This window comes from Populus trichocarpa, chromosome 10 (genome assembly GCF_000002775.5).
Source record: "Populus trichocarpa isolate Nisqually-1 chromosome 10, P.trichocarpa_v4.1, whole genome shotgun sequence".
Taxonomy (NCBI): domain Eukaryota; kingdom Viridiplantae; phylum Streptophyta; class Magnoliopsida; order Malpighiales; family Salicaceae; genus Populus; species Populus trichocarpa.
Window position 1 is genome coordinate 16,854,986 of NC_037294.2, and position 13,450 is coordinate 16,868,435.

Consider the following 13,450-nt stretch of genomic DNA (forward strand, 5'->3'; position numbering starts at 1 on the left):
GTTTTATAGGTGTTTTAAGTCAGAAATTAGTTGAAAAAACTGGTATTTGAGTCAAAAAAAAAAACTTTAAGCTCTAATTTTCAGGCCACTGCAGCAGCCGAAATTTGAGTAAATCAGATGATGCATCGTCTGATTTTTTTTTAAAAAAAAAACAGGGTAGATAACATGTTATCCACACCAATTGAAAAAAAAAAAATCAAGGGCCCAATCGCACGACCCTGCCCTTCCCAGGCTCAACAACACCTGACCTTTGTTTTTTTTTTGTAGTTTTTTTTTAATTAATTATTATTTTTTATGGTTTTTTCTCTATATTTTTTTAAATTTATATTTAAATTAGTACCCTTTCTCTCTTTCATTTTATTTTGAGAGTCTCTTTTGAATATATATTATTTTTTTAGTTATGCATTTAAATTTAAAGAGTTTTTATAATTCATCTATAAATTTTTTTTGTGTGTGGATGAACTTTATTTTTAAAATAAAAAAATATTTTAAGATAATATTTATATACAACCTTGCATGATGTTTTTTTTCCCATTTTATTTTGCTTGATTAATTTAATTATGTTTTTATTTTTATTATCATTTACTTAGATAAAAAATTATTTTAATAAATAAATTTAGCAAATACAATCGGGTAAATGTTTCATCTTATGAGATTAAATATTTTTATTTATATCTGTCTCTCGATTTTTCAAGTTTTATTTCTAGGTATGATTAATGACTTTTTATTTATTTATTTGCGTGCATAGTCTCAATCTATTTGATTACATGTGTGCATATATATTTTTATTTGAACTTAAATTTTTTAAATTATAAAAATGTATTGAAAAAACCTGCATATACAATTTCTTTACATGAAATAAAAATATCTTACCCGTGATGGAGCGTGATCTAACCATATAATATGCTAATCACTAGATGAAGAAGTATTGTAGTGAGAAATATCACCCGTCCGAGTTTTCTCTAAAAAATTAATTGCAACCGCGACTACAATTGTTTTATATAGCATTTAGTATCATGATAACAATTGTTTTTTAAAGTGTTTTTGTTTAAAAATATATAAAAAATATTTTTTTTTATTTTTTAAATTTTATTTTTGATAATAGCACATCAAAAAAATTTAAAAATATATATATTAAAAATTAATTTAAAGCAAAAAAAATTTAAAATTTTGTAAAACATGGTTTCCACTGCAAAAACAAATAGGTTCCAACTCACAAAGTAAACCTCACTATTATTGACGTGGTATTATTTATGAGTGTGGTAATAATTATTTTTTAAAGTATTTTTTATTTGAAAATATATAAAAATAATATTTTTTTTATCTAAAAATTATTTTTAATATAAACATATCAAAATAATAAAACAAACTTTTTTTTTCCCTTTCATAAAACATGATTTCAAACGAAATTCAAAATAGCGCTAAATATAACATCAATGCAAAAGCGCGGATCGAAGCCAAGGAGTGGCGCCGTCCATCGCATCGAACGAGAGGGCTAATTTCGTCAATGTTCCAGGAGATTGGTGGGATTCCATTCAAATCCTTTGTCTACCGCGCAAAACCATTTTCACGCATTTTTTGCGCTTAAAGATCCACGAAAATACTCCCTCATTTTCCGAAAACAAGACTCTATCTTTAAAACACATTGTCAAACAACGAAACAATATAAAAATTAATTTCGATTTTTTTTAATAATAAAACTTCAAATTGTCGTAATAAAAATTATATAATTCTGATAATAGCAGATGTCTTATAACGTGAGCTCTAATTTACAATGATGTTGGTTAATTTTATAATTGTATGTTCCTACAATTGTTTTATATTTTTATGAATTTTTTATTTTTGAGTTTTTGAAATTCATTAATGGAAATTTACCATGTAAGATTAATATCTTAGATCAAAGTATATGAATAAATATGGAAGCTATAAAATATTAAAAAAAAATTAAAAGAAAAAAAATCATCAAACTTTTTGCTCGGATATGTTCGCGCGTCCCTAAATTTACCCCAGTTTTGTCTCAAAAATCAAAGAAAAATGTTTTTTTTTTTTTCATTTTTCTAACCAAACAAGTTACGGTTCCGAATTGTAGTTCTCTCTCTTTTGTCATGAACATGAAAGCAAATACAACCTTCGAGATTGTTGCAAGAACCTGGGACAAAAACGAAATGAGACCAAAATAAGTTCGAAACCTTGCGAAAGTATTGTTAAAAAACGAAGTCGTAAAAGAAGAGCGCAATATACAAATAAAAGAAAAAGAAAAACAGCTGATTACCATAACATAAAAGTGAACAAAGCCGGGTCAAGAAATTGCAACCCGATCCAAATTAGGAGTGGAAAATGGGTTACCTTCCATCCATCATGCAGTTACTGTAACTTTCTTTTGTTGAAAAAAATTAAAAATCCGAAGCACTCTTATTTACACCCGGCCTTGAAACTTCATGGGCTCTAGGCCCAATTAAGCTAAAGAGTTTGCTCACGCCACAAGTCATCCCAAAAATCAGCCCATGAAGGGCATCCAAATAAAAAAATCAAAGACTGCTTCATCTCCCCTACGCCTCTCCAACACAGCCAGGAAAAGCAGACGGACACGATCTACTCACGAACAAGCTCGAGCTTCCCAGTCACAGGTACGCGCCACTTCTTACACTTTCTCTTACTGCATCTTTTCAATCTCCCTTACTATTTCCTATCTGTATTTTTTTTTCTTACTTATCCCTGCTGTATCCCTAATTTTAGATTTTTCTTAGCTTTCATTTTTTTTTTGCTAAAAAGGCAGGGATTTTTTAGCCTTTTTCAATCTAAATCTCCCAATTCAAAATTGTTATTATTTTCCGTGTAGGTTGTGGGATTAGTTTCGGTAGTAATTGGTGATTTTTTTTTAGACACTGGAAATTTAAGTGTATTTGGTATTGTGGTACTGGTGCATAATGCCTTTTGCTTTGAAAATATTATTTTCCAGAATTTTTTTTGATATTATAATGCAAAATCATAAAAAATATTAAAAAAAAATATCAATTTGATATTTTTCAAGACAAATATACTTTTAAAATGCACTTGAAAACACAATATTAAACATTCACGAAGTTTGTGCGTGAGCCTATAGTTAGTTTATAGCTTCCATTTGTAGCTAATTAGTACCTGGCTTGGCCTTGGTACGATTTGAACGCAGGGCTTTAGTCTTGACCTATTAGGGTTGAGTGCTTTGGTTATTATGAATTGAAATCTTAAGTTAGTTGATTAATTAAGTTGTTACTTTTCACGTAATTGGGGGAAGTTAGGGTTTGATTAAAGTCTGTGTTTGAGTTTCGTTCGTAATGGACATATAGTGCACAATTTGAGGTTTCGTTTATGATTGATGGATAAATAGAGTGGAGGGACGAAAAAATGTCAGGAAGTGATTAAGCTCCTCTTTTTGCTTGCTCTATCTCAACAGCCACAGTAAATTACATGTTTAGTGGAAACTATTATTATTTAATCTTTGTGATAGTTATATACTATCACAAAAAAAGTTTTCTTTTAATATTTCTAACGATAAACTAGAGCATATATATATTACGGTAACATAAATTTGAAATTTTCCAATAACAAATGTCAATAATTTATTTCCAAGAATATTTTACAAATCAATGTTTATGTAAAATATTTTTCAAACCAGCTCAACTAGCAGCCCTTCTCAAAAGAAAGTGATATAGGACCATCATTTGTTATTCCTAGCTCTTGCATCAGACTTTTAAACCGAGCTCACACACTTTATGTGCCATCATTCAATACTCTGCTTCTGCTCTAGACTCTAGACTGAACCACCACAAATTGCTTCTTACTCCTCCATGATATTTCATTGCCACCAATAAAGGCCTAATATCTAGACATAGATCTCCTACCATCTGGTGATCCAGTGCAATTGGCATCAATAAAGTCCTCTACCTTTAAATGCCTATTATTTGAGAACAACAATCCCTCCCCAGAGCAAATTTTAGGCATTTAAGGATGTGATGGATTGGCTGACTACACTAAACTAGCTTAGCTATATTAGGACAAGTATGTGAAAGGTAGATCAATTGACCAACCAACCTTTGATATCTTCCTTTTTCCACCACTTCACCGTTGTTGTTCTTAAGGAGAGGATTCACTTTGACTTGAGAATCAATATGTCTAAATCCCAACATCCATGTTTGTGTAAGTAGATCGAGGATGTACTTCCTTCGAGAAACAAAGATACCCTTACTTGACCAGGCAACTTCAATTCCTAGGAAGTAATGCAACTTCCAGGATCTTTGATCTCAAATTCTTTGGCAAGATACTTCTTTAAAATGGAAACCTCATCATTTCCTATTACCTCAGTATGATCACCATATACAATGAGAATCGTGGTCTTACCTTTGTAATGTTTAATGAACACAATGTGGTCTCTTACTTTGTTTGTATCCATATCTAACAATTGTCTTGCTACATCTATCAAACCATGCTCATGGAGATTGCATCTCAGCTTGCATACTTTGCCCTCTATTTTGTCCCATGAGAATCCTAGGGGAATCTACATGTGAACTTCTTATTCTATATCTCCATGAAGAAACATATTTTTTGCATCCAATTTTTGCAAGTCCCGCCCTAAATTTGCTCCAAGAGATAACAAAACTCTGTGTGAATTCATTTTTGCAAACATTTCCTGATAATCTATTCCATAAGTCTAATTATATCCCTTCGCAACCAGCCTTGCTTTGAACCTCTTAATACTTCCATCTGGCATTTGCCCAATGTTAAAGACCCATTTGCAGCTTTGCTTTGTTTTATATAAAGTCTGCCACATTTAGTGGAATAAGGGACATCAATCAAGTTATCTCATATGAGATTTTGTCTGAAGATTTTGTAGCAATTTTCTTTATGTATCAAATAAATCAAATCATGGTTCTGTTTGCAATAGCTGAACTGAATGGCTCTCCTAAGAAAATTGAAAGTAATCACATTATTAAAGTTTTTAAATGGGTTCTTTTTATATCATAAGATTGGAGTTATAAATTTCTTTTAATCTGTGTAATGAGTTTTTTTCTGCAGCATATTCCATTCACTCAAAAACTTGACAATTTTGGAATGTGGTTTGTATTTTGGATTAGCTAAATCTGGGTATAGAAAATTGAGGTTTGTAATTAGAAGAGAAGAACAGAAGGAACGTAAGCTGGCTTCAAATTCAGGCAGCTTTATCTGTATTTTTAATGCAGGCGTAACTTGTGTGGGTTGACCAGGCAACCTGGACCCTTGGGCCGGGTCTGGCCTTGGGCTGGGTCTGATAATTGTGAGGATAACGATTAACCTATCCACATATGCCCCTAGGTATGTGATGGTAACAGCCTCATTGAACATAATTTTTTGTTTCCCTGGCAATACTACCAACCAGCCTGGTTTTTCAGCTAGTGAGTCTATCTGTATCTCTATGTTATTTCTGTTATAGCCTAATTGAGAAAAATAAAAAACATCCAGTTATAATCTGTGCTCACTGATGTCCAATGAGTGTTGAAATTGGCCGTAATATATCAATTTCGTGATTTTATTAGTTTTTTCTGTTTTGGATGTGTTGTAAGCTCAATGTTATTGACAGTATCAGAGGCATTAAGTAGAATCTGGTGCAGCAAAAGGTTTTGACAGTACTATGTTGTCAAGATATGTAGCAACTGCTCAGGAATCTTTCCTATGCATTCAATATCTGTGCACTGTCTATTAGATGAATATGTTGCGAACAATTCTTTCTTTGGTGATATGCATACTTTAGTTCTGTGCCATCATTTTTCATTGCTTGAGGCAAGGCTGCGCATGTCAAATGAATTTTCTTTTTGCAGGACTTTGAGCACCATGTCAACATCACATCTCCCTGCAACTACAGATTCAATTGCTCAGGCTTTAGAAGCAAAAAACCCATCTGAAGCCATTTCTATCTACTACATCATACTAGAGAACCCATCTTCTTCTCCTGAATCCCTCAGGATTAAGGAACAGGCCATTACAAATCTCTCAGATCTTCTTAGACAGGAGAATCGGGCAGAGGAGCTTCGAAGCCTTCTGACCAAGTTGAGGCCCTTTTTTGCATTGATTCCCAAGGCAAAAACTGCTAAAATTGTTCGTGGGATAATTGATACAGTAGCTAAAATACCAGGCACTTCTGATCTTCAGATTTCTCTGTGCAAAGAGATGGTGCTGTGGACCCGTGCTGAGAAGCGAACTTTTCTTCGGCAGCGAGTTGAAGCAAGACTCGCAGCCCTTTTGATGGAAAATAAAGAGTATTCAGAAGCATTAAACCTGCTTTCTGGTCTGATCAAGGAGGTGAGAAGATTGGATGACAAGCTTCTTCTTGTGGACATAGACTTGCTGGAGAGTAAGCTCCACTTTTCTCTTAGAAACCTCCCTAAAGCCAAGGCTGCACTCACGGCAGCAAGAACAGCAGCCAACGCAATTTATGTGCCTCCAGCCCAACAGGGTACTATAGATTTGCAGAGTGGGATCCTTCACGCAGAAGAAAAGGATTACAAAACTGCTTACAGCTACTTCTTTGAAGCATTTGAAGCTTTCAATGCACTTGAAGATCCCCGAGCAGTATTTAGCCTCAAGTATATGTTGTTGTGCAAAATAATGGTGAGCCAAGCTGATGATGTTGCAGGAATAATATCATCCAAAGCAGGACTTCAGTATGTGGGGCCTGAGCTGGATGCAATGAAAGCTGTTGCTGATGCTCATGCAAAACGCTCCTTGAAGCTCTTTGAGACTGCACTGCGGGATTTTAAGGCCCAGCTAGAAGAAGACCCAATTGTTCATAGGCATCTGTCATCCCTATATGATACTTTATTAGAGCAGAACCTCTGCAGGTTGATTGAGCCATTCTCAAGGGTTGAGATTGCTCACATCGCTGACCTGATTGAACTGCCCATAGATCACGTGGAGAAGAAACTATCCCAGATGATTCTGGATAAGAAATTTGCTGGGACTTTGGACCAAGGTGCTGGATGCCTCGTCATTTTTGAGGATCTTAAAACAGATGCAATCTACCCAGCAACGTTGGAGACCATTTCCAATATTGGCAAGGTAGTTGATAGCCTCTACGTGAGGTCTGCCAAGATTATGGCCTAAGGTTGTAGATGTAGGAGGTGGTTCTGCTTGCTCCTTTACTTCTGAAAAGCTTTCTGTGCTTTGTTGCTGACATGCATTATCATTTCTTCAATTGATTTAGCCTCTGATGTTTTGTGTATCGAGTACATCGATATCCACCAAGTTGGAGAACTGATTATCATTATTATTATTACGTTTTCTTACCGTGCTATGAACTGAGTAATGTTGTTCGAAGTTGAAATGTAGGAAGGGGTAATTTCTTTACCAGCAGAAAGTTAATTACTGGGGAATGGAGGAATGATCACACCATTAGTTTAGAGATAAAAAGGAGCTTTCGCTCGAACAAGCAAAACCACTTCGTAGCTGTACTGTATTTGCTAATCAACATGGACTCCCATTCCCGACAAGGAGGGAATGGACACGTGTCCATCTCTATGACGAAATTGATTGTTTTGAGGTGTCGGTAAGTGAGGTGAAATGGCTCACCTCACTCGACTCTGATTGCGTACACCTGTGTGATAATTTGAAGAAAGTGATAGGACTCTCTGATATTCAAGTGATATAACAAAAAATGGAGAGCTTAAATGTAAATTATAATTCATCAAATCCCATGTGTAATATTTTTTTTTAATTACCCGGCACTATCCTTATTTAGGGTGATTGTAGAGTAATCTAACACTTTTGTACCACGAATTAAATATTTCATAACTCAACTGTTATTCACAAAATAAATATTGTAATCTAATTAAAAAATGTATTTAAGTGTTACTAAAATTTTTATATAAAATAAATTATGTGAAAATTAATTTGAGATGACTAAGTCAGTTTAACATGTTCAAGGACAACTTTAATCATTGATAAAAATATAATCTGACCCGAGATAAATATTTCAGATAGAATAATTTTTAATAAACATTGAAATAATAATATATATTAACCTAACTTGTCGATTTGTGTACCAAGTCATGAGATCATGATAGTCTTATATAAAGTCAATTAAAATAAATTACGAAACTTAACTTTCAATAAATTCATGTTGAATGATAAAACTGAAAACAAAATTAAAACAATAATTTAAAAAATGACCTAACTCAACCTGGATTAACTTATCAAACTCGTGATTTCGATCATGAGATCGGGATAATCCAATAAAAAAATTAAAATAAATTATGAAGTGCTCTCAATTAATCTAGCGTTTAAATGTGAAATTGAAAAAAATCAATTAAAAATATAAAAATAACTTGAATTAACTAAAATTAATCTGTTAAACTCATGACTCGAGTCATGAGATAAGGATAACGTCATAGAAAACAAACTAAAACAAGTCATAAAGACTAATTTATAATAAGTTTAATATTAAATGATAAAATAAAAAAATAAAAAATAAATCAAATTAATTAAGTTAACCTATTAAACTTATAATGTAAGTTATGAAAAAAATTATAAAGTTTAATTGTTTAAAAGATCGAATTAAAATTAAAAAGAAAAAACCAAAAGGAAGGAAAAAGAAACGGAATAATTAATAATGTAAGGCGAGGAGGGCAGCTCTTTTAGTTTTTCTTTTAATAAAACACAAAACCTCCCTCGCAAACGGCGCGTTTTGGTTTTCTAGTTCGTTTTTTTTTTTAAAAAAAAATATTAATCAGCAACCAACCATGGTCGAAGCTGATGGTATCTTATTCTTCACATGAGTCAATAGAGAAGCATTAAATTGGACTGCGCGGCGTCTCTCTTCCATCTCTTAATTTGTGGTTAATCCGTCTTGCGGGCACCTACCTCTGCCCCACCAATTCTCAATTCAGATTATCAGCGAGCAATTAATTACCTGTAAGTAACAGTAACTTTTTCGTGATCTACACTTCTGACCTTTTTTTGTTTTTTTATTGTCGATAAGGAAATTGAATTTGACATATTAATCCAGTTAGGTCACTTTTGCGATCCAAATCGGAGCAATTCTTCTGCAAAATCATGAGTGAAGTCTTCGAAGGATACGAGCGTCAGTACTGCGAGCTCTCTGCCAATCTCTCTCGAAAGTGCAACTCCACTTCTCTTCTTCCCGATGGAGGTACCTCCACAACCCCCCCCCCCCCCACCCCCCCAACCTTTTAAATAAACCCCCCATCTTTTTAATTAACTATATAATAATTATCAATTAATTGGAGAACTGCAGTGGAAAAGAACGCAAAGGTCAATGAGATTAAATCTGGACTGGATGATTGTGATGTTCTGGTATGTTCTGCTTTGCGTTTTACTTTCAGTGGATTATTATTATGTGAATTTGAAGTTTTTAATTTTGGGGGTTTGGTTTGGGTAGATTCGGAAAATGGACCTCGAGGCGAGGAGTTTGCAGCCGAATGTGAAGGCTATGCTTCTGGCCAAGTTGAGGGAATATAAGTCTGATCTGAATAAGTTGAAGAGGGAATTTAAGAGGATAACTTCTGGCGATGTCAATCAGGCTTCCCGTGTAGAGTTGTTGGAAGCTGGGATGGCTGATGTGCATTCGGTATGCATTTTTTCTGTCAACTACAATATTAACAGAGCTTGCCATTAGATTACTTGTTTATTTCTTGGTCTTCGATTGCATGTTGTAACTATAGATTTTTTAGTCTCTTTTATTGGTTTAGTTTTGTTGAACGGATGCATTGCTTTCTGTTCGGCAAGTGTTTTCTCAGACTTCGTTCTCTTGGCTGTGTGTAATGGAATAGATTTCAGCTCGTCTTGTGGTTCTAATTTCTATGTTTGCTATAGTTGAGGATGTATTGGTTATTGTTTACGCTGTGCGCTGCTGCTGTTTAGACAACTGAGCCAGTATTGTTTGATTGGTTGTGCATAGTATCAGGAGTGCCTTTGCTTAGTGGTCTTCTGAAAATGAAAATTTGTCCTGTCTTCGTTTAGTGAATCGACTCTAAAACATGTTTGGATATAGATTAAAACACAAATGTAAGTTGTGTCGGCCAAATCCTTATTTTCATCCCAGGTATTTTATAGTTTCACTTGATGTATTTTAAATGATTCCTCACCCTAGACATCTCTTTGTTATCACTAGAAGATGATTGCTGGGTTCCTTTGATATCTTACTACTCGAGCGATTACAAAATGCATCTGAGAAAGAATGTTCTATTAATTGGTCAAATACTGGCACAGGTTTCTGCAGATCAAAGAGAAAGAATGACTATGTCCGTAGAGAGACTAAATCAGTCAGGTGATAGGATTAAGGAGAGCAGAAGAACCATGCTAGAGACAGAAGAGCTTGGTGTCTCAATTCTTGAAGATTTGCATCAACAGCGCCAGACTCTCCTACATGCTCATAACAAGGTATTGCATCTAATCTTTTTCTCCTTGAAATGGACAATATTTTTTGTGATACTGGTTAATGACCCATTGATCCAATGTGTTCACAAGTACAACAGAAGTAATGAGTTTTTTTAACGAATTCTGTGTTGTTTTTATTCCTTTCCAGCTCCATGGAGTAGATGATGCTATTGACAAGAGTAAGAAAGTCCTAACTTCTATGTTGAGAAGAATGACCAGAAACAAGTGGATCGTTGGCTCAGTAATTGCTGCTCTTGTCGTGGCCATCATCTTTATAATCTTATTCAAGATTTCTCATCATTAATAAACACTTGAAATTGTTTAGGCATAAATTGTTGCTACTGCTGGTCTCCAGTGCCAGTTAAACTCTACTCTTATTTGTGCATGTTGTATACAGATTTATCAGTCGTGTACTGAGCATTATGCCATCACTATGTATATGAAAATCCTGTGTTGTCTACCCTTTCTTCTTCTTCGTCTTCTTCTTCTTCTACTACTATTATTTGTGCGTGTTGTATACAGATTTATCAGTCGTGTACTGAGCATTATGCCATCACTATGTATATGAAAATAATCCTCCTCCGCCTCCTCCTCCTCTGGTGCGAATTCACAGTGCCAATAAATCTAACAGTTGATGTCGCGAGGAATTGGCTAGTTGCTTTAGTTTTTCTTAACTAGTTAATGAATTGATGCCAAACTAAGTAATGCTCTGTGCCTGAATATGCCCATGCAATTAGTGCTCTTGTTTCATGGAAAATGATTTTTTAAAAAAAATTTTGTGTTTATTTATTATTAGAAAAGTTGGTAAATAAAAAATACTTCTCAGTCAATAAAAATTTAACTTGTTTTCCAGAAAAGTGTTTTTTCTTTTATTTTGAATAGAAAACACTTTATAGAAGTTGTGAAAAATTTAGAAATGTCATGTTATTTGTTGATTATATCAAATTTGGTTCTTAAATTTTTGATTGCTATATATTTTATTTGTGAAAAATTTAGAAATGTCATGTTATTTGTTGATTATATCAAATTTGGTTCTCAAATTTTTGATTGCTATATATTTTGTTTTGAATATTTTTTCTTTCAATTTCATCCTTTAAAATTTGATTTTTATATCAACTTTGGTCCTTATTTTTATGATTGTTATTTACTTTTCTCTTATCATTTTTTTAATTAAATTTTTTATCTATCAGATTTGGTTCTTATTCTTTTGATTGTTATTTATTTTATTTGAAATAGTTTATAAAATTATATTTTTTTTAAATTTCATCATCTTTCAACATTTTTATCTGTTAGATTTGATCTCTATTATTTTAATTGTTATTTATTTTATTTTAAATAATTTATGAAATTAGATTTTTTTTTCAATTTTATTCTCATTCAACTTTTTAATTCGTAAGATTTGTTTCTTATTATTTTAATAAAATTTTAAAAAATACTAATAATTTATTTTCGACCTTATTTTTCGTGATATAGTCAAACACTGGAAAATGTTTTCCAACTTATTTTACATGATACTACCAAATATCAGAAAATAATTTATTTTCCAAGAAAATCATTTTCTAAAAGGAAAATACTTTCCAGCAAACAAACGAGATTTTAATTTTTTTTTGTTATCTTAATCATTTTAGAAATTATATAATATATTATTATGTTAGTGTATAAAAAGATTAGTAAAAAATATTGAATCATTATATTTTATTTAATAACTAAAAAACTATTTTATTATTAATATCATAACTTTGCCATTTATAACTATCTTCCTTTTCCTTTTCAATCCCGGACAAGCCCTTAAAAAATAATTAAAACCATTATTTTTTCTTTTACTTTTTATCAGTTTCCCTTTTAATCTCTAGCAAGCCTAAAAATAATAATTGAAACCATCATTTTTTTCTTCATTTTCCTTTTCAGTGGGATGGGAATAGCTGCAATATCATCTTATGGAGAACAATTTTATCTTGTTTAGGTTGTGCTACTGTCATAACTTCAACCCAAATATTCTTGTTTTTTTCAAAACCATAAAAAAATCTCAAATTGATTTTCATGGGTTATTATTAACCCTAACAAATTAATTTCCACAGGTAAATTGAAAGAAGAATACAACAAAGGTTTTAATCGAGTCGAATAGGTTCTCTTTCACGTTTGAAATTCCTTTCCGCTTCTCTCAAATGGGTTTATGTTAGTTTCCTTAGACCCGCCGAGAATCTCAAGAAATAGTGGTCATGGGCTCTCGTTACTGGATCCACTGATGGCATTGGCAAAGGATTCGCTTACCAATTGGCTTGAAAGGGTCTCAATCTATTGCTGGGGTTTACATGGTTTGACCTTAGTTGTATGGACACGCTACTCAGATGTGTGGTGGTGAGTGGCTGATTAGTGAGGGAAAATAGGCGGAGTGGAACAATGGTGTCTGAAAGGCTGTCCTGCAGTGATTTGGGTGTTGTTTTGGTGGTGGGTGAGGTTGGGTGATTACCGAAGAAGGGGAAGATTGCATGGGAAAAAGGTGTGTTTCAGGTGGTGCTTTGATTTGTCATGGTCATGATTTGAGATGGAGATGACTGGGTGACACTGCTAGTGAATCTTGCTTTTGCCCTCATAACTTATATGATCAGTTCGAGTGTTTTTTTTCTTCCCTGTACAGAGTGTTGTTTCTGCTATTTCATTCTAGTAGCATGGCAACCTATAATCTTTTGAAACCTATAAATCTTTTGGAGCCTGAGTTGAAGATGAAATATCTATTTGTTTTTTTTAATATTATTTTAATGTGTCAATAAAAAAATATATATTTTTAAAAAATATATTTTAAAAAATAATTATTAACACAAATATTAAACGAGGTTGAAATTAGATCTGGAGTTAAGGAACATTGTTGTTTCATCGAGATTGAAGAAAGAAATTTTAAAATGTTATTTGTTACTATATTTTGATTTTTTTAATTTAAATTTAAAAATTAAATTAATTTAGAATATGTAATTTTGAAAAGAATAGAAAAAAAACAAAAAAATAGCAACCAATTAATCTATCGTTTATTTCCGTACTTCGATTATAT

At 32.7% G+C, this 13,450-nt stretch overlaps 2 protein-coding genes across 3 annotated transcripts; both read left to right on the top strand.

Moving 5' to 3' along the window:
• Window positions 1-2,472: 2,472 nt before the first annotated feature.
• On the top strand, window positions 2,473-7,303 carry LOC7481558 (26S proteasome non-ATPase regulatory subunit 11 homolog). The gene is made up of 2 exons (XM_002314992.4): window positions 2,473-2,627; window positions 5,832-7,303. The coding sequence occupies exon 2, from the start codon at window positions 5,845-5,847 to the stop codon at window positions 7,111-7,113; it is 1,269 nt and encodes a 422-aa protein (XP_002315028.1). The 5' UTR covers window positions 2,473-2,627; window positions 5,832-5,844; the 3' UTR covers window positions 7,114-7,303.
• Window positions 7,304-8,698: 1,395 nt separating this feature from the next.
• Window positions 8,699-10,864, top strand: LOC7492914 (vesicle transport v-SNARE 12). Of its 2 annotated transcripts, none has more exons than XM_002314993.4 (6): window positions 8,699-8,919; window positions 9,014-9,157; window positions 9,263-9,321; window positions 9,407-9,595; window positions 10,237-10,407; window positions 10,553-10,864. In XM_002314993.4, exons 2-6 carry the CDS (start codon window positions 9,061-9,063, stop codon window positions 10,706-10,708), a joined length of 672 nt encoding a protein of 223 aa, XP_002315029.1. In that variant the 5' UTR covers window positions 8,699-8,919; window positions 9,014-9,060; the 3' UTR covers window positions 10,709-10,864. The 2 variants fall into 2 exon arrangements, with proteins under 2 accessions (XP_002315029.1, XP_024465607.1); XM_024609839.2 differs by having other exon boundaries at window positions 8,760-8,919; window positions 9,018-9,157.
• The last annotated feature ends 2,586 nt before the right edge of the window (window positions 10,865-13,450 follow it).